Raw genomic sequence first — 22580 nt, forward strand, 5'->3', positions numbered from 1 at the left:
TTTATGTAATATGTTTATTTTTAAAACATTTAAAAATAATAGTACACATAGGTATGTTAAATGTTATCTTAATGTTAATAACAGGAAATAAACTAAAAATTCTTGATTTTCAGTTACCAAGGTCCTTTATGCTTTGTCTTATGTCTTCGTCTGGCTAGTTGACTTCAAGAATACTGAATACCGAAATTTGTTCAGGTCGGTCAGATTGAGGCATGGTATGCAACCAGAAACATCTTTTCTCTCTCTTTCCTATTGAGCCGTGAATAAGCATCAGATAATAAAATGTAGGAGCTATCTATCTGGTTTATTGCACTTTGCTGTTTATACAGGTCCATAAATTATCTCTTACCCTTCCTGTGTATCACAGAGTTTGTATCACAGCCACTGAAACTATGCATAAAATGGATGGGGGAAATTGACATTGTTAAAGTTGCTGAGTACCAAATGTTTTAGTTTCAGCATTTCCTCTTCCTGACTTAATACAGAAAATATTCTTCTCTTGAAGTATTGATGCCATCAAAAGTAGGATAGATGATCATAGCCAGTAACAGCAACCATAGCCTGCGTTTTAGCTTATTCGATCTCACTTTGTGTGCGATAATCTTAGTCAGTATCATTGGCAGACATTCATATTTCAGCTTCCGTATCTTTGTGTTTCAATACTTTCATCTTCCAATTTTCACAACAAAAGCTGAATTAAGCCAGTGCCATTCTAATAATTCTCTACAATTTCTCTTTTTCTCCCCTTCTCGTAGTTTTAATTTGTTCCATGAAAATGTTGAAAATGTTTGAATAATATTTCTGCTCCATTTAGGAATATCTTGGCAGGACAGTAGTTTTTCTTGTACCTATATGTGTGGTTGCACATCCTGCTCAATGATGTCAGCTGCGGTCCGGACAAACCGCAAACACTCCTGTTTCTTATATTCACTTGTGTACCATTCATTGTTGAAAACTTTGTGGCCAATATCACAAAAGTAAATGATCGTATAATGTATCTGTATAATTAATGGTGATGGTAATCTGTCTGGTATTCTTATGCCTCTATTAATTTTGCCTTTGAACTTTTATTAGATCGGACTTTTCTTCTGATATTTTTTCCATCAAATCGTAAATAAAAACCTGTGGTATTTGTGTTCCAAATAAAACTGGACTGCTTCCATGGCTTGCATGACATACTCATCGTCTACTTTTTTCCCCAGAAAATGCAGCTTATAAAAATGTTGATACCAGTTAATGTCATGTGCACACTCAGCAGCTGCAAGATTGCATACATTATATAATCTTTTGGAATCTTCATTTTTCCCCTCATCTTTCCGCATTTCTGCAGCCTCCAAAACTGTAGTTCAATTCCTAGTGCGACTAGGATAGAATTCAAGACGCTATTCCTTTGGTATTTTACTTCTCTTAAATAAAAATCTTAATCAATGATTGAGGTACAGAATAGTCTGGAAGTGAAATTTAACTTGTGATGAACATAGACAGGTTGCTGTTTCTGCCGAAGGTGTAGATTTGTCGTGATGGAGGTTCCTCTTGTGTACTTTTTAATACAAAATTCACAACAACAACACGTTTAATACCACTGAGCAGTCTTAACTTCTCATCTCGTCTAGTTTTATTTGCTGTTGTCAAGTCTATATTACTTTTCACCAAACACACACTCATCATTCATCACCACGTTTACACATATAGAACAACGAATGATCACTCACTTTTTGATATAGGAGCGTAGTGATGCAGAGCATGATTGGCGCATTTGTACAGTATTGGCTGGAAACAAAAAATAAATAAAACTCTGTGTTGTTTGATGTGTTGCATGAGGCTATAACGATAATATTGAAGAAACGCACTACTTTAAACCATTTTCTATCACATATATATCACCAATAATAGACAGGGTGTAACAAAAATTTTGGACTGGCTATGTATTTTCAAATTCTGTGTGTGATTCTAAGCTAAAAGCAAAGAACCTTTTTCCAAGTACACTTTGTTTAGCCCCTAGTCGCCATTTTGTATTTTTATTAACAAATTATTATCTCTAAAACTAGTAAAGCTAAAGAAACCAAATTTGGCACATAGGTTTGAGGTGAGAGGAAAATAATTGTGTTATTTTCGTTAATATTAACAAAATGGCGTCTGTTGAATATTTTAAAGTCAAATAACAAAAAAAAAAAAAAGTATAAAAAATGTACTTCGCACCAAATATGTGGGGTTTGGGGTTCATTCAATGTCAATTACTTAGGGACATTTCGCTTTAAAATATATGCTTAAAAAAAGGCACAATTTGTAAAACAATTATATTTTGTTCTCTATCTGCAAGATACTATGCAACAGGGATGAGGTAATTAATCTAGTGGTAATTCATCTATAGGATGTGACATCTGGGAAATGTTGTCTTCTTTGTTTCTGGGTACCATTTCTTCTAAAGACAAAGTGTAATCTGACTTCCAAGACAAGATGTGCAAGCAAGGTTTGAAGTATGTAAACATAAGCTGACAAATACTGACAATACTGACAATACCATGTTTTCCAGTTAAAAAGCTTCTAAAAATTTGTGGCACTGAATCTGATGGCCTTTCAGAGAGTTACTAACAGATGAATTGAAGTGGTGTTGTGTATTACAGGTGGATGTTGTGGCTCTACAAAGAAATCAACCATCGTGGGAGGATGGGCCTGGGCGTGGTGGCTGGTTACAGACGTCCAGTATCTCTCCCTCGAGGTATGTAGCCATCATGTTCGGTTACAGACATCCTATGTATCTCCCTGGGTTATAAATCTCATGTTCAGTCACAAACACATAGTATCTCTTCCTTGAGATATCTCCCGTAACGTCCAGTATCTGTCCTTTGATGTATATATCTCTCATTTTCCATTGCAGACATCTAGTATCTCTTTCTCAAGGTTATGGCTGTTATGTTTAGTCACATACATTCAGTCTCTCCCTTGAATTATATAACTAACATGTAGCCCAGACAATTATTATCTATCCTTTGGGACATGGAGCTAGCATGTGTTCTTTTTATATTTTACATATAGTACATAGTTTAAGTTTTAAAAAAATGGTTTAAACTACTATTGATAAATTTAACTGTTTTCTCTTTAGTAAATGAATTTTTGTTGTAAAAGTTAAAGATTGATTTATTTTATACATAAATTAAAACAGCCTCTATAGATATCTATAAATTGCACTTGCATGAATTTAATCAAAATAGGAGAATCATTCATCCTTTATCATCTTAATTTGTAATTTTTATCGCAAATCAAATTTAAATCTTTTATAACTATTAGACAATAATTTTGCAGACACCAGTTGTGTAATTTATATAATGTTAAGAATGTAATAGAGTGTTTGAGCCATTTTAAGAAAACATATAATTTGTTGAATAAACAAGATTTTTAGAAAGAAAATACAAACAGGAAATATTTACTTAGGAAAATGTTAGTAGGTTATTTAACATATAATGTATTCCATAGTACAGCTGTTACTTATCAAAAAATAAGTACAAGTATCATTGATAATTTTGTGGTTTTTGAGATCTGAGTAATAATTCCCAAAGGTAAAGTCTTTATGTAACCAGTTTTTATTAAACAACTATTTTTATATGTTCTGAAGGTTATAAAATTAATTTTTAAATTAATTTATTGTGTTCCTTTGAACAGAGAATACAAAAAAGACACAAATTTTTTAGGAGAAATTATTTTTATAACTACTCTTTGTTAAAACAGTTTTGACTGAAAAGGTTTTTATCAAAAGGTTATTAAAAAAAATCACTTTTATTTAAGATTTAAAAATCCAAAAACCCAAAACTTATTAATCATTGAATTTATGAGGCCCTATAGCAGTTGCTTATGATGAGATAATTCTTTATTATTTTATTGACTTGATAAATACTGTTGTTCTGCCCATTAGATTCACTCTTTAAAAAGTGCTTTCAAATCTTAAGAAAGTTTATTACATACACAGATATACAAGCTGGGATTTTCAATGGAAAATTAGCTTCTTTAATAACCCACAAAAATACTAAATTTGGTAAATGTGTGTTCTTGGTAAATAATTGTGGTATGGTTATCATAAGTAATTCACAATCTGCATGATAAAATTGACATGTATTTCAATTGGTGTTGACTAGTGTGTTCTGCATAGGTGATGACTTTGAATCCAATGTGTGAGATGGTGGAGACTTCACAAGGAGTGCCTCTGACAGTGACTGGGGTGGCTCAGTGTAAGATCATGAAAGCTGACGAGTTGCTGCAGACGGCTTCCGAACAGTTCCTGGGCAAGAGCGTCAAGGAGATCAAGTCCACAGTTCTGCAGACTCTGGAGGGCCACCTTAGAGCTATCCTCGGTCAGTATACTCATATACTTGTGTTGTGTCTGATATTGACATCAGAGGTACTTATTGATTTTGATCGTAGAAGCTTTATAAAAATTTATAAGGTTTTACATATTAAGAAGTAATATAATCTTTAATTTTTCTTAAAAAGTCATTTTCGTTTAAAATGCAAAGTTTTGACTTCAAAGGATGTACAATACAGTACTAAAGTACATACTGCTCTTTGGCCAAATGAACTTTCTCTGTGAACTTCTTTGAATAATCTTTCTGTGGTACATCAAAATGCCCAGATTGCAACAAAGTGAGTGAACTGTCACTGCTATGCGAGGAATTGAATCCTGATGTTTTTGTTGTTTTAGAGCAAAGTTTTAGTATTAATTCAATTTCTCAGTTTAAAATTAACAATTATCAATTGGCAAACTCTTTTCATCACAATTTATTAAAAGAGGGGGGTGTGGCCCTTTTTTTTAAAGATTATTTAAAATTCGAGCCTTTTAAAACAAACTATAGTTCTGACTTGGACTTTAGAATTAGTGCCGTCAGTGTTTACCTAAAATCCTCTGAGAAGGTAAACATAGTCGGATTGTATAGATCCTCCAGAGGCTGCAGCGACACATTTTTTGAGAAACTTGAATCACTTTTGTCCTTTTTTCAACCAAAATCCAAGTATTTCATTATAATTGGAGATTTCAATATCAATGTCTTAGACCACACCAACCCCATGACCCAGCAACTTCGAGACGTGTTAAATTCATTTGGATTGGAGTGGGCTGTGAACTTGCCCACTAGAGTGACCGCTACATCGAGCACAGCCATTGACAATGTCATCACAAACATTTCAACTACTGTAGTCTCTGTATTGGACACCGCCATCTCTGACCATTTTGCGTAGGAGGTTACCATCCGTGGAGTGAGGCCGGAATACGAACACCAAAATAAAAAAACTCAAACGGTCTCTACATTCCAGAAATGTTGATCGTCTCTTTCAGCCTCTTTCAAAGGAATCCTGGACTTTCTTAAAAAATTTTAAATCCCCAAATGAGGCATTCAACGCATTCAGTTATTGTATAACCACACATAATCACACCACTTGTTCATTCAAAATGTTCAAGGAAAACAATTTCAAAAAAATCAATGGGTTACCCAGGGCATTCTCAAATCAAGAAAAAAATTTAAATTTTACTACTCCATATTTAGGGAATCTCAAAATGAGAGGTTTAAATTTTTTTTCAAAAGCTATAAGAGAATTTACAGGAAAGTCATAAAAGCAGCAAAAGCCTATGACATTGAAAGTAGGCTGAAGAGAGCAGACAACATATCCAAGGTAGCATGGGACATCATTAACTCAAATTTAAAACCAGATTTTTCCAAATTTTCAAAACCAATAAAAATTAAAATTGGAGATGAACTTTTACAAGCCCAATCGCGATGCCGAATCTGCCTTTGAGCAGCAGTCGGTCTAGTTTGGAACCTATAACGGGACCAGTATCGTCCATGGTGCTTTCTCCTGCTAGCGAGAACGAGGTGGCGGGGGTGATATGGGAGTTCAACACAAAAAAATCAAATTCTGCCAGTTTTGAGCAAAGTCTTTCAAAAACCTTTTTTGAAAGATTCATGGATTTCCTCAATAGGTTTGACATTCTCTCTTCAAGCCAATTTGGATTTCGAGAACATATGTCAACAATTGATGCCATCACAAGCCTTGTGGATGCTATCGTGGAGTGTTTGGAGGGTCGGGAGCACACAGTTGGTGTATTTCTTGATCTTTCGAAAGCCTTTGATTGTGTTCACCATGCCACTCTTTTGCGAAAACTGGAATCATATGGTGTGCATGGTCTGCCACTGAAGTGGTTGAAATCGTACCTCAGTGACAGATATCAGTTTGTAGAAATTTCCAATGTTCAGTCACAGAGAGTTCCTTTGAACCAAGGAGTCCCTCAGGGATCTATCCTTGGACCTGCACTGTTCTTAGTTTATGTGAACGAACTTGCCCTATCAGTTCAGAATGGAAAGATAGTCCAACACGCGGATGACACGACTCTGCGTCAGAGCAAAATCAAATACCGCTATGGAAATAGAAACTTTTGTTGAACTGAATTCTTGTATTCAGTATTTCTCTTACTTAAATCTTAAAATAAATAATTCAAAATTCGAATTATATAAGTTTTCAACAAAGTAACAAGTAGTACTTTAACTAGTGACACCACTGCATATACCTAGTGAATGAAGTGACATTGAATTCAATATAATATACAGAATTGTTATAGGGCTTTCATAGTAGCAGGTGTCTTATAGTACACAGAATTGCTGTAGGGGTGTGATAGTGTGCAGAATATCACATTATATAAAATTTCCTGTACAGGTTACATAGTTACCAGTATCTCACAATTTTGAATACAGAATTGCTGAAGCGATGTGATAATGGGCAGTATATCAGACTATTTAGAATTTCCTATACAGGTTTGATAGTTACCGGTATCTCACTATATTGTATACAGTATTATTGTAGGGATGTGGTAGTAGGCAGAAATTCCTCATCTCCTTAGAAATCAAAAACAAGGGAATGTTAAATATGATTTTTCTGTCATATTAACACTTGGGCTTGCATCAGAAAAATTAGATGAATATTATTACTCTCACAATTATATCATGTAAAAATTAGACATTTAATAATTATGAATTTTAATTCTGAAAAGGAAAGTAGTTGGTAAGGTTTATAGTACATAAGTTTTAAGCCAAATTATGTGAATTTCCCTTCATGAGACAATAAAAGGCTCAGTCTTTAACCCATTTTAATAGTGTACAAATATTCACACAGCGAGTAGAAAATTTTAACTTCAGTTTAGAAGCAGTCACTTAAAACAACATGAAGGACAGCGTGACGAGATAGGATGATACTGTCCACCCAACCAGGCAACCACCCTATTCCATTAAGCTAATCAGTGGAATGTGCTGCCATCAACAAGATTAGTCTTGAGAGCATTCCCTATCAGTGGCAGATCCAAGAGGGGAGCCATCCAGCCTCCTCCTCTCCCCTCAACATGAATGAACACTTTTTTATAAATAAACTAATATAAAAATGCAATATTATCTTGCAGATACCAGTTAATAAACATCAGTACATTCTTTGTTGTATATTTACAGTAAGTAGTAAATACACCATCTTTGGTGTCCACTCCAATGTCAAAAAAATGGTAGGACATTTTAACATCTTAGTTTTCTGTCTCACACTAAGATGAAACATTGTTCACACAGTTGCATTCTTGGAAAATTTAGCCCTTGCTATAGAATAGAATAATTTGTATTGTCAAATTCTATTATTTTTGAAAAAAACTAAAGTTTCTATTCCACGGCAAGGGGCCAAATATTCCATGAATTAAATTTTTTTCTATATAGGTACCTTAAAAATTCCCAACTATTATCTAAGGATAACAAGAGAACCCTTAGAAATAGTCAAGACAGAAAGTATCCACAACAAAGAATATTATGTCAAATTGTCTCAAAAAGCTGGCAGCCTCTGATAAAGACCTATATTAATCACTATTAATCATATTGGTTGTTGGTTGGTTAAGGTTCTGCGCCTTTAACTAATCATCACTTAACTGAAGATAGTTCTCCACAACAAGGGCGAAATTTTTTAGGAATTTAATTATGTGGATAAAGTTTGAACACAACATGAACAGGAGAACTTATTTTTTAGTTATGATGTTGGCTGCATGAGCCTAAGAACTAAAATAGAATAATTGTTTGCTGTGCTAGCAATAACAGTTTTAGATTTGACCAAACAAAAGGTGAAATATTGAACATTACAGCAGATTGAAAATTTATTTGGGAATGTATGTTTTTTTAGATAATGATTATTATTATATGTCATATTCCTTTTTATATTAAGGGTAAGATCTTATAAAGAGCAAGTGGGCACCCAAAACAAAACCTGAGTATATGGAGTGGCAGCTAAACACAAGGGATAATTAATATTGTGATATACATTGAATATATTACATGGTTATGGCTTTAATTTTTTATCAAAATTGCTGAAGAAACCTGAAGAAAAATAACAAAATTCCCAACTAATCATTTGTATACATATATCTGACCAAACTGATTGTTTACTGCCATTTCATATGCCAAATCCAGATGAATTACTCAAAAGCAAGCAATCTGTAAAGTTTAGGATTCTTCAAACACACAACTTTCAGTTTTTCTGGCTAGAAATTCCAATTGGCTAGCTAGAGAAGTGTTCATCAATCAATGAGTCTTGACTGTTTTATAACTGCTTTACTCACTCTTAGAAATTTCTTTGGTTCTTAAAGTTTTAAACTTCAGCAAATAAAAAACAGATTCCTGAACTTTGTTCAACATTAAACGAGTGATTTAAGGCTAAAAAATCAATGTTGACCATTAACTGATCTAGTGATGTCAACTAAAAGTCCTAAAAGTACCAAACTACTCTTATCAACAATGTCTTCTATAGTCCAGTTTGTTTCTTTAATTATTGAATGCACTCATGGTCCATCAGTACTTCGAAGATACCTTTATGTCATTTTTGTCATTCAATCAAAGTTACAACAAATAAGGTTTTGAAGAACAAGGATTAAATAACAATTCCAAATGTTTACTACAATTTAACACCTTGGATTGATTCTTGGAGCATTAATATTAATAGTTTGTGTCATGAGCTAAGCAGTCCATTGATTGCTCTGAAAAGAATTAAATCTATCAGTATCTTAGAAGCCCCTATAATGGCTTATCATGGTTATTTTGGAAGTAAATTTAGATATGGAATTATACCTCGAGGGGGAATTTTAAATAATAACTTCCATGGCTGTACAGAACAGGCAGTAAAAGTGATGTATAACATTGTATCATGGGACAGCTGTAGATATGCATAAATACTCAACATTGCATCTCTTTGTATAATTGAAGTCATCATGTATGGTATCAGTTTAAAATTGACCCAAAACAATCTCCAAACAACTAATTACTTAATTTTACTCTTCCAGCTCACTATTTGTTCAAAAACAAAACAGTGAATGTTTCAACAAAGATGTTCAATATTCTCCCAACTGAACTAAATAAATAGAATAACAGGAACTCAAAATAGCACTGCTTTGCTGGCTTCTTCAGAATTTAATATGTATAATTGTTTATTCTTGTTAATATGACACCTGTTCTGAACTAGGTGTTCATGATTAAATTTTGCTATCCACACCGTATATAGTCAAAATTTTAGTTTAAATGACTCACAATATTTTCTAAATTGTTAGCTACTGGTATCATCTCTCCTACCACACTTTTCCTATAGCAGTAAGCTAAATATTGTATTTTGTTTAGGTACGTTGACGGTAGAGGAGATCTACAAGGACAGAGATCAGTTTGCTGCCCTTGTGCGTGAGGTGGCCGCTCCTGATGTTGGCAGGATGGGTATTGAAATACTCTCGTTCACTATCAAGGACGTGTACGACGATGTCCAGTACTTGTCCTCACTGGGTAAAGCTCAGACAGCTGCAGTAAAGCGAGATGCAGATGTTGGTGTAGCGCAAGCTAACAGGGACGCAGGGATCAGGGTATGCTCATATTCTTAGTTTTTTAAAATTGAAATTAAGCTGTACCTTTGAAAGTTTCATAATTATAATAGATTTTGATAGTTACATGTTATTTAAATGAAATTATAATAAAATAAATATGTAAGAAAATAAAATATTGTATTTTTATGATTTTCATGTAGATATTTATGAGTTTTTTGTTGTGTGTATAAACCAGATTAAGTACTATACAGTATGTAGGTATGTACCCAATGAGCTAGAGGTGCTTATGCTGAAGCAACTCCCTCCAACCCCCTTCTCTCAATAGTTAATATTTTAATAAAATTTGAACATATAATATTACATTGAAATATGTGTTCAATCACAAAACTTCTTATTAACTCTCTAAGTGCCAATTTCCTGTTATCATAACATCTACAAAACTATGCATAAAGTCCCAACATCTTGTTTACCGGACATTCTAAAAGCTACATCTAAAATGCCAAAGTCCGGTTAACAGGACGTAACAAACATATCATTAAAAAACAACATTTTATTTATTTACAAATATTTTCTTATTTATAAACACAGACAAACCTCTCACAAGACTAGAATTTACTATTTCTCTTGTGAATGACCTTTCAAGACATTGGCTTTTAGAAAAAGAGTCTAGACCAAATGTGGCTGATCCAACAAATGTTACATGAAGCGTCCTGCCAGAGGTTCCAGAGGAGATACAAATCCTGACATGTATTTTGAAAGAATTTCCAGTGATAGGGGGAAGAACTGCAGTATTTGTAGTGCAGCCAGCACAAAGGATGGTGGGAAGAGAAGAAAATCAACATTTATGTGGAGAATAGTGTTTTCCTTTTCATAAGTGCAACTTTTTTATGTTATTCCTCTTGAAAAAACTAGATAACTTTTACAAAGTATAACAACAGTTTAGTTTTACTCTTGTGTTTTAAATGTTATCTGTATTTATCCTCAACATTACATTTTGTGTAAAATCATGAACTGTTTTTAAGACTTCAAAAATTGTGCATTGTGCATTAAATGCATCAAAAGAAATGCCATAATTTTTTATTTGTTTTATTTTACCATTAAATTTCAACACTGTGTTCATAATTTAGTGGACTTTACAGTGAATTTATTGAATAAAGCCAAGTTAATTATTTCATCGCCATTAGGAGGTACAAATTAAAAAACCTAAAACTTGTTCATGTAAATTTTTTGGTGATGAAAAATATTTTAATTTTAGTCAGGTTACTTTTAGCACTCCATTTCAATAGATTGAATTTTTATCTATAATTAGGTAAACAGATAATTAAATTTGTGTAACAAACAACGGATATACAAATTGTTTACTAACACATTTCAAAAAGGAATAGAAACCCTCTGGCTCTGGCAGGTACACATTTGTAATAAATGGCTGGCACTGGTAGAGCACAACTTGAAAAATACCTATGGCACTAAAATGGTTCAATCGGAAAATTAGGTTCCGCATGAACAGGATTGTCATTCTTGATACATAACAAGAATAACAATAGTCTAAGTAGCAATAGTTTGTTCAGTTAGGTGTCCAGATATCCTCCTCTGTTATTGTCATAAAATTAAAACTTTTCCAATGTCCATCCTACAAATCTCTATGCTAACTTATAGTTATACATATAAACTACTTGTATAACTTAAAAGAAGATGTTGATTGTTATTAAGGATGAGCTTAGAACAAGGAAAACCCAGAATTTACAGATTTTGTTCCTAGGCCAGATATTTACATAGAGTGGTCATAAAGCTGAGTATTTATTAGCAATACCTTATTTTATTTGATTGTTTATATTGGATTCTTTAATTTTTTTTTTTATTGTTTTATTTTTAATTTTGATCTAAAAAGCTTCCAAAAAGATAAAAACGTTAAATTTTGGTTTGTGTCAATATCCTTGTTTTATATTCCCTTTAAACAATGTATTTTAAATTTCAGTTAGGGAGTCACCTCCATTAGCGTAGCCAGAAATTTCATTCGGGGAGGGAGGGGGTCTGAAACCGGGGGGACGTTTTGTGTGTTATTTACCAATGAGTTCACTGATAAAAATACCAAAAATAAGGAGCTTTAGCAACTATGCCATATAGAAAGTGGAAACATGTAATAGGCAAATTCAACTCTCACAGCTACTCTAGTACCACAAATTTTCTTGTATAGCTACAGAAACTTTACGAAGTTCGATTCTGGCTGAGTGGAAGGCACCAATGTGATGTTGGATTCACAGGAGAAGAAAGAATAAGAACAAAACAGAGCTTCACTCAAGCGTATAATTGACACAATTATATTCTGTGGAGAAAATGAAATCGGGGACATTGGGCCACTGACGACCGAAAACCCTTCATAAAAGGAGGGCAATTTTCGAGCTTTGCTCGGGTGCAGATCAAACTAACGGTCAGAAAATGCACGGAAAAACTCTACTGATTAGAAGTAAAACTCTACTGATTAGAAGTTCGGCTACTTTGGATTTCACTGATTGAGGTATTTATGAATGAGTTATAATGACGATTTTTTGTATTGCAAGTGATTTTTTAAATTTTTCTTCGATAATTATATAGGTATTAGTCAGCGTTCAATTGATACCTAAACATAACATAATTCTAAGTACCACTTTTATCTCAACGACTCAACCAGTTATTACAGTTTTGTTTTGAAAAGTTAATAGTTCATATTATTTTATGTTTGTTTATAAAAGATTTATAAATAACTAAAGCAGTTTATACCACATACACACACACACACACAGGAATCCATACAAGAAGAAAAACATATACCCATACAATTATGATAACTTACAATAAACATATATAAGTCAATAAATTTTAAAATTAAGATAAACTAGCAACCTATTTTAGAGTTAACATTAACATAAAACAAATTATCATCGAAAATACCACGTTCACCTCAATCACTGAAGTCCAAATTAGTTGTAGTTCTAATCAGTAGAGTTTTTCAGGTGTATTTTCTGACCTAAAGTGATTTTTTTTTCGATAATTATATACTCATCTACAGTTTAATGACACCTAAAATCAACGTCGTAACTTAAGACGAATTCGCAGTCCTCAAGACGAATTTGAATGAAGTAACAGCTAATTTAAACTGTTCGCCGTGTTACGGTTCAGGTTACTTTGTGACATCACGTGACTGCGCCCTATACAAATACCGTGATTACACTACACTATCCGAAAGGCCAAACCCAAAAGTATCGTTTGATACTTTATGATTTAGACGAAAGGACAATTATATTTTTAACTGTCCCTGCTCCATGCTTAATTTATTTTTAATATGTCTTTGGGGGGGGGGGTCCGGACCCCCCCTTCGCTATGCCACTGGTCACCTCCTTTGGGAGGGAACACCTAATATTTTTAATATGTCAAAAACTAAGTGCTATTAACCTACAAAATATATCCTCCAATTTTCATTTTTCTCTCTGAAAGTGTTTTGAAAATTAACCAAATAAAATCAGTAATAAGAAGCATTTTTTTAAGTTAGTACGTTTCGATATAAAACCTTTGTAACAATTTAATTTTTATATGACAGCCCACACTTAACTAATATTAACTAACAGTTAACTTTTCTAATAGTTACCATCAATATTAAGGTATTTATATCTAAAACCAACTTTTTGTATATGGTCATCATAGAAGATTGCCACCTGATTTAATAGCGACTGCATTGCAATCATTTTGATGCTATTGTTGTTGTTGCGGCACTAATCTTCAAGATGCTTCTTCAGATGAAGAAACAAATCAGTCACTGGGAGCTAAATTAGGACTGTTTTGGGGATTATACAATTTTTCCTAGCAAAATGCTGTGAGATCATGAGTTTGTTTTGCCGCATGTGGACGGATATTGTCATACAGCAAAACATTTTTCTTGATAGTTTTTATATTCAATACAAATGTCATAGAGAACACTTCTTGAAACTTGGGGAAACTCTTCATATAACAAATAAATATTGAAATGTTAATTTTTACTTTATCATTTACATTCAGCACCAAGTTGTTGATGAGCATTACGGATGATCCACTCTGTTTCTCATCATTAAAATTTTGTCTGTAATCTTTTAAAGTTCTTACATATTTGAATATCTTTTTATCACTTATAGTATTTTGTCCAAACGCTTCACAATTCTGACTATGAATTTCAATTGTTTTCATGCCTTTAGCATCAAGAAAACAAATAACAGCACGTACTTCACAGTCAGTGGAATTCTCAATTAATGGGGACATTTGAATTATGCATTAACAGATGTCAAAACAATTGATTTTTTCCACAACTGTGTTTGTGACTTTTTTTGTTCTCTTAGGACAAGAAGCTTATAAATTGCACTTAGTCCTGTAAGAACCTTTGTGCTGCTTCCGGAGTGACAGGATATTCAGGATGGGTAAGCTTAGGGAGTAGGGGCTGCCTCCTATCGAGATCCATAAGGAAGAATTAGGGCACTAGATCTCAAAGCCATGTCTCCCCGGAAGAAGGGGAGGCCAGCTCTAAACCAGCCTCTTCAGTCAAAGTAGGCAAAGTGGCACATCCTTGTTGAGGCTAGCAAGAACCTCTGAGGTTAGGAAACAAACCCCACCAACTCCAACAGTCATCTCCCACAGTAGACTAGTTCTATTGAATTGCCCATGAACCCCAGAATCTCAACATTTGCGGTTAGTGATGTGCCGCTTCTGGACATCGATAAGGTTGACCAGATTTAAGTGACACATCGGTTTTTGCTGTGTCCAGTGGTGGGTTCAACTGGAAGGTATAAACCAGCCAGAAGTGATCTCTGCTGGGTCGTGTGTGTCTGTAACTTTCTAACAGAAGAAACTAGACAGTGTATACATGTGGAACACTGACCGAAGTAGAATTTCAAAACTGTAAAAACATATTATTTAGTGGTATCATCTTAGAAACCCTCTGATAACCACCTCTTCCCCCCTTGACTAAATTCTGAGTGCACCATTGTGACTACATTGATGAAAATTACAGCATTAACTTTAGTTATATGTAATATTCTTGTTATAAAAAGACAAATAAAATTTACTCAAGTTTATTTTTACACAAAATCACTGGTTTCCTGTTTGGTAATGTATGAAAGTTATGCCTACTTGCATAATTTGAGGTAGTATGCTACTGAACTATTAGGTCTTGTCTCTGTTCAGTCTGAAAGAGTTAAAAGCACCATTCATATGAAAAAGTCAAGGGGTATTTTTAAAGAACATACTTCAATCATAGCCTACCTAACTAAGCAACACCATTTATTCAAACTCTAAAAAAATCTCTTCATAATTCTCAATAGACCTTATGCACCATTTTGCACAGTTTTAAAACTCTGTAACAATCTTACAACTAGAAAAATCCAAAACATAGCTTGAAAGTAATGTATACGGTTCAATGGATGAAATTCAAGATGTCATAATACTTTGGTACTTGAGCATCTTTGCCTGTAGACATACCTGTGGTACGTTATATTATGACAAGATCCTGTGCATGTAAACATATGTATCACTGGATAAGTAATCTTCTTCTCCATTGCAGGCATGTCAATTTTAGTATATGAACCTAGATTATCACCAGAACAGGAGCTGGAGTGTGTTCACCCCCAAAACCCATATCCGAACTGATGAATAGGTTCAGTATTGTGTATATTATATCCATCTATTCATGCCTTATTTTCATCTTGTATTCCTTTTAGTCTAGGAGCCAAAAGTCAATTTGCATTTTATAAGTACTCAACCTAATTTTTCCTGAAATCGACTAAGAACTTTCTATATAAAGAAAAATATTGTCACCACCACTTGTTTTGGTGAGGGTCAAAATAGGAGGGAGGAAGTGAGGTTTATGTGTATAGGTAAATTAATGGCATTTGTTGAGCTACCAATCCCAATGCTTGAAATCATTCAGTTAGCACTCAAATGTACCTGTCAATACAACTGGTTTGAATGAGTATCAGGAAAAATTATAGTTGATACATTCATTCAATTTCACATTGATACGCAATAAAATATATTTGCTTAATTAATACGATGTATTAATTGTGTTATTTTATCCATTAATTTATGTTGTTAGGAGGCCGAGTGTGAAAAATCGGCAATGGATATCAAGTACAATACTGACACAAAAATAGAAGACAACTCAAGAATGTTCAAGTTACAAAAGGCAAATTTTGACAAAGAAATCAACACTGCCGTAAGTAAAATTCCTCTCTGAATTTATTTTATTTTATATTTAACATATTATTCATTGTACTAAAATTCTTTACTTTTAATTCCCACTTTAAAACGTTGAAGGAAAAGTATTTGGAACAATGTGGATAGTATGAATAGTATGACAGTGGAATAGTGGAATAGTGGATAGTATGACAGTCTTGAGGGTATGAATTTTATATGCTTATATCCAAGGTTTCTGATTAAATGAGTGTTGCATAGCATTAATGTTGGTTCATTTCTCTGAATCAAAGAAATAGAACTCGAAAGTTATGGTTCAATTTGAATCAATGATTTATATTTTTTAAATATTGGCAGGACAATATATGGTTAATATTAGTCATTTGTTGTCATCCCAATTTTTTTTTAAGCAATGATCTACAAGCACCATGTAGTGCTTAGAGAAAAAAACCACTTTATTTCTACTTTTTTGTGAATTCTTAATAAATATTAACATTTAAGTATGAAGTATTGCTTTAATGTTTTGAAATTTACAATTTAGTATAGTCTTTACATTTTTAAATTGAAATATGTTGACAGAAAGCTGAAGCACAACTAGCTTATGAACTACAAGCAGCAAAAATACGTCAGAAGATCCGTAATGAAGAAATACAAATTGAAGTGGTAGAACGAAGAAAACAGATAGAAGTGGAAGAACAAGAGGTGCAACGGAAAGAGAGAGAGCTGAATGCCTTGGTACGACTTCCAGCTGAAGCAGAGAGCTACAAGGTCCAGACAATTGCTGAAGGCAAGAGGTGAGTTATAATACTGGTAAATTACAATCAACTATATATATATATATATATATATATATATATATATATAAACCCTTATATAAGTCAGTCCAACCTTTTCTCTGGGCTGATTTACTTAATTTTTGTAATGATAGGTAATGTTACCCAGATAGTTAAAAAATACCTGACTACTCAGTTACATTATACACAGTTGTACCACTATTAGTTTTACTGTACATTCAAGCTCAAGATTATATCTCAGGCTATAGTTATTGATTCCAGTGGAGTTGTTACTGTTCATTATGTAGGTGACATATCTTTAGGTGTCCCTTGGAACCTTTTCTGGACCAATTAGAGTGAATAGGTTATAGAGATGGAGTTTTTTTTCTCAGTGATAATGATTCACCTCATTATCAGTAGGGAATATCAATGTTCGTATGAGGTTTCTGAGTGACAGAAGAAGGTTTAGAGGGGGCTGTTATGAAGCAGCAAGATGAGGTAGAGTGCAAAGAATGGCATATCTATTGTAACTTCAAGCATCTTCTCATTCCTATCAGGGTTCTAGAGATGAGATTTAATGAGAAGATGGCAAGATGGGAGTAATTAAAAAAAAAAAAAATAAACCTTTATATTTTTTCATAGGACATTTTCTCAGTTGTAATGTAAGTATGGTATTGGGAAGTTTTTAGTGCTATAGTCGTCTTGTCTGAAAAATTATTAATCAAAAAGCAAAATTCTCAGTCAATACGAGGTTACTAGTCTAGTTAGTTGTGGTTGGCTCACCTAACCCTGCTGTTGGTGGTATTTGAAGTCATTTTTTTTTCCATTTTGACACAACTGAGAGAGTTAAGTAATTCTTTCTTCCTCCTATAGAACACAAGCTGTGGAGGTAGCCAAAGCAGAAGGAGAAAAGATTAAGCTGTTAGGTACAGCGGAAGCCTACGCTATCGAGAGTGTAGGCAAAGCAGATGCAGAGAGGATGAGAATGAAGGCACAGGTCTACAAGCAGTACGGGGATGCAGCAATCATGTCTCTTGTTCTTGATGCTCTGCCTAAGGTAATCCTTCTTTTCTTAAAAAGGAATTAGTAATAATATTTAATAATTTTGTTAGTTATATTTTCAGTTATCTTTTCATTACATATCTAAAGTAAAATACAGCAGGGCAATGCATGTTATCAATATATATACCAATATTTTTATCTTTAACATATACCTAAGATATGTGTTTATGCGTATACTTAAGGTTTTAATTGGTTTTGGCTTTTTTTTTTAACTCCTACCTGAAATACACTTTCCAAGAATGATATTATTTTGTTCCTCCCGTATCTCACACTGGCCAATGACATTTTACCAGAACGAAGAACTCTAAAAAACCAAGTGTCCAGAATAGCCCTGAGGCCCAAGTATGGAGAATTTGAGAAAAATGAGACTTTACTAATCCTTTGAATGTCAAGGACAAAAAGCAGATGAAAATTTTTACGTAACCTATATGGAAGTGGCAAGAAATATTTAGAGATTCTACAGGTTTTCAGGCAAAATTTTTCAAAGGTTTTTCAATTATTTTAATCGAAAATTTTATATTTAAATGTACAGCAAGAAAATCACAGTTTTATCTCTCAAAAAATAAAATAAATATACTTAAGGTATTTAAAATCTTTTAAATTACATCTTTTAATTATTTTATAAAATTAAGCAATAAGAATTTTTTGTATTTGTGAAAACTTTTTTTATTATTTGGAAAAACAACTTAGTAGATAAATGTTTTGTAATCATGTAAATCATCCAAATAAACATTTTTGCAATAGAAATAGTTTTTTTTTAGTAAGAGTGCTCTAAAAAGTGAGGTTTATTAATTTTCGATTTTGTTTTTTGAGTTACCGGTAATTTAGGTTTACTACAGTAGATGTGTTATAAAAAAACACTCAAATAAATGTTTTTGAAGGTATTTTTTGTATTTATACAAAAATTAATTTAATTATGCACAAAATTTATTATATTTACAAAATATGAGAATAAGATAAAATATTCACTATTTTCTCATAAACATACTAAGGTACAATAGGTACAACTTCATAACATTACACAAGTCTACTCAGAAATCTTTGATGGTATGAAAGACTCGAAAACAGTCAGACACACAAAGCTGAACGTCGCAAACCCAGCGCCGCTGCTGGTCTATCTGTACACGTGGCATGCTCTCCTCAAAGGCGGGAAAATGCCAAGCAGTAAGTCCCAGGGGAGCATCTTAGCCAAAAATTTGTCTAAGTTAAGTCTTTCTAGTGCCATTTTACGTAATCAGTAATTACACAAACAGCCACGTTTATTTACTCACAGTAAACACAACAAAACAATCATGGCAACCGGTAACGTAAAAGTGAGGTTACAACCTGTATTCACTACAAACAGAAATAGAATCACCTGATTACTTGGAACAACTGGTTTAATACCATCATATGGCCTGAATACCGTTGATTGGGTATTTTAGTGGGAACGACTAAAAATACTTGAAACTCTTTCTTATTTATTCCGCTAGACCACATTCGTATTCAAGCGAGAGATTATTGTGCATCAAGAAATATTATTGTGAAAACTGTTTAGCACCAGTGCTTATTGCACAGATATTGGGATTACTGCGGGCAGCACGTAGGGAGTTCCCGAATTTGTTTCGAGATTACTAGTTGAAGGATTAACACACAGTCTGTAAATAAATAAAATACTGATATTACACATAAATTCTCTTGGTTCCAAATAGATTTTGTGGTTCTTGGATTTGCTCTTATTTTTCAAAAACGTACTCAGTTTATATAAATTTACATTTGTGTTTAGGAAAGCAGCACACCATGTCGTCAAGAACATAAGAGATGGACACATGTTTTCAGCCCTAATTATGCCTGAAAACAGGATGTCCTTTACTTTTTTACCATGTGAGCCTTCTCCACAATCTATGTACTCTGTTCTGGATCTTTTCCTACCCGTATTTATGTAATAAAACTCAGCAAACAGTGTGACTCGAACATAACAAACTGTACGTACCGATGTTTTAATGTTCTGACTCATCTAGCTGATGCTTACAACCTTATTCTGTGTTTAATTTTTACTCATAATTGTATGTTTTACAAAAATGTATGTTACAAATGACATGTTTTTGTTGCAACAAAATTTTAGAAACTTAGCCATATTAAATTATATGGAATGTAAAAAGGGTTTTAAGTATGAAAATTTTCTTTGTGTGGTACGTTTTGCGTGGTTAGACGGTGACCACTCCATGGTAATCAACCCCCTGTTATTTCAGTATGATTTTTTGGCAACGAAAAATGTTGATGTGGCTTTCAAAGGGTTACGATAACCTGATTGCGAAAAAGGTCACTTAGTTGTCGTAAAACATATGTTACTATTACTATATGGCACTCTATACAAGGAAATAAATATTACATTACAACTATTTAGATATATACAAACAGTTTCAAGAAGTCTGACTAAGGGTACATGTGAGACATCCATTATTTCAAATTGAATATGGTCTTTAATCAAAATAGAGGTGCCCTAGTATGGCTCATCTCTACAATATGCTGATGCTAATTTAAAACCATTAGACACATAAATTTCATCCTTGAAGAGCCAGTGCTTATTCATTAAAATTACATCACCATAGGTACTGCTAATTAATTTACTTTATATCTTAGAAATTCAATATGAATTGATATATAGCACAATCACCCACATATCTTTACCAGACTTCTAATCACTAAGGTTTAGGTCATTTCCATATAAATTAGCACTATATAAATGAAGGCTCGTCTCTATGGTAGTGCAATCGGATCTGTTGATTGACAGTTTTCAAAAGAGCACTGCTTCTCTTTTCCCCCCTCTGAATTGCTCAAAGCTTGAAGGTGTTGCACAGGCACTATGAACAGCATTAAATCAGTCACAGCATGTGGGGCCCTCTCTTAAGTGTTGTCAGCACATGCCTCCTGTGATGAAGGAAAATGTGGAGCAGTCAGTACTCTTGATGTGGAGTGTGGCATGAGTTGTAGACACTTCTATCTCCCTGATCTCAGCATTTACTCTTATATTTAAAAGCATTCCATGACAACTATATAAGTATCTATCTGCTCTACTTGCCTTGATCACAGAAACGTTGAACTCTTGACTAACATTTTATTAAATTTTGTCATTAACACATGAACAAATTTTTAATTTATGGCGAGTCGTTAAGTCTAGTAAGACTATTTTAGAACCGCTATGTTTGTCCAATGATTTTATTGTGTTTTGAACTTCATTCCGGGAAACATGACTATACCCCCATGTAATTGAAAGCACATCATCAGAACCCAGTTTTTCACCATCAATGTTGTCAAAATTCAAAATTTGCTCAGCTAAACCTCCAGGCATAACGAAACCAACAGCATCCCATTACTTTGAGTTTATTAAGTGAAACGTTAAATGACAGCCATGGCAGTCCCCACATAATAGTAATTTTTGTTTATGTCTATCACTTTCTTCTTGTTGAGCAGACGAAACTTTGCCATAGATTTGTTCCAGGTATGAGACTGTGAATGTATGTTTGAAGTACAGTCAGTGTTAGGTATGATAATACATTACTCATCAGACTTGCCAGATTTAGAGTCATTCTGGAACACTTTGAAGGGATTTTTTGAAGTGAAATCTGTCTCCAATAATGCCTCAATTACTTTAAATGCTTACTTTTACCTCCTACAAGAGACTGTGGACACTTTCTGTCATTTATTATCAGTAAAAGGAGGTTTTTGTTTATTATTACGATTAAGAGGGGGATAGTACTTAAACACAGTATGTTCTCCTGATAGATCATGCAGGTAACTTTTTTTTATTTCCAGCAAAAAAAAACTAAAGCAAGTAAGGATACACAGTAACTAGGAAAGGTGTTGGTTCCACAACACTCACCCCTGTTTAATTCACACCTACTCTTTTTAATTCATCCAACTCCAATCTGTGTGATTGGTGGATTACCTGAGCCCACAGTTTTTCAGCTCTAATGGTCCTTTGATTTCATATGATTCCCTCAGATAACTGCCCAGATGAGAATCCTCTATGCACCTTTGTTGGGCCCAAACTCATTTAGAACCCCACTCTCTGATTCGACCAAATCCCACACCAATCATGCATAACAACTTATGACCTCTACAGTGTAGGCCTACACCTAAATAGATCCAGCCTTAATAATAGGTAGTCTATATATTTAGACACCTTAACATCATACTGTACTATTGGCCATCTTGATTTTAGGCCCATAAGAAGAATCTTAAACTTTAAGTACTTTTATACTCTTATTTGGTCTTAGAATAATGGGGGTGTCTCATTTTAAAAATAGGCTTTACTTAATAAACATCCAAATACTTTTAACATTTTAAAATATTTTTATTGATTATTTATGTCCAACCTCGAACACTTTTTAATGCACATTAATCACATGTTTAAAATGAGACACCTCCCATAATTTTATGACCAAAATTAAAGGCATCAACGTGTTTGAGGTAACATTGTTCTTATGAAGCACAACTCCAACCACTCCAACACTTGAATTACATTGACAGATTTTGTTGTTATTATATTTTATAAAACAACCTAAGAAATTTTTATTTATAGACTTATTTCTTTTAGTATTTCTAGATTTTAAGCAGACAGCAATGCATGAAGCTCGGAAAACCGGCAATCATAGTCATTATATGAGACAAAGATGGCTAACATTTGAAGCATAATTTTTTAACAATGTATG

The 22580-nt window shown here is 33.4% G+C and overlaps 1 protein-coding gene across 1 annotated transcript in view; it reads left to right on the forward strand.

The window, feature by feature from the left end:
• The window catches only part of LOC124369504 (flotillin-2), a 428795-nt gene that overhangs the window by 400571 nt on the left and 5644 nt on the right, over window positions 1-22580 (forward strand). The window contains exons 2-7 of the mRNA XM_046827518.1: window positions 2625-2719; window positions 4145-4346; window positions 9669-9901; window positions 15954-16073; window positions 16631-16845; window positions 17698-17881. Coding sequence (XP_046683474.1) covers window positions 2625-2719; window positions 4145-4346; window positions 9669-9901; window positions 15954-16073; window positions 16631-16845; window positions 17698-17881 — 1049 coding nt within the window. The remainder of the gene's footprint in view (window positions 1-2624; window positions 2720-4144; window positions 4347-9668; window positions 9902-15953; window positions 16074-16630; window positions 16846-17697; window positions 17882-22580) is intronic.

This window comes from Homalodisca vitripennis, chromosome X (genome assembly GCF_021130785.1).
Source record: "Homalodisca vitripennis isolate AUS2020 chromosome X, UT_GWSS_2.1, whole genome shotgun sequence".
Lineage (NCBI taxonomy): Eukaryota > Metazoa > Arthropoda > Insecta > Hemiptera > Cicadellidae > Homalodisca > Homalodisca vitripennis.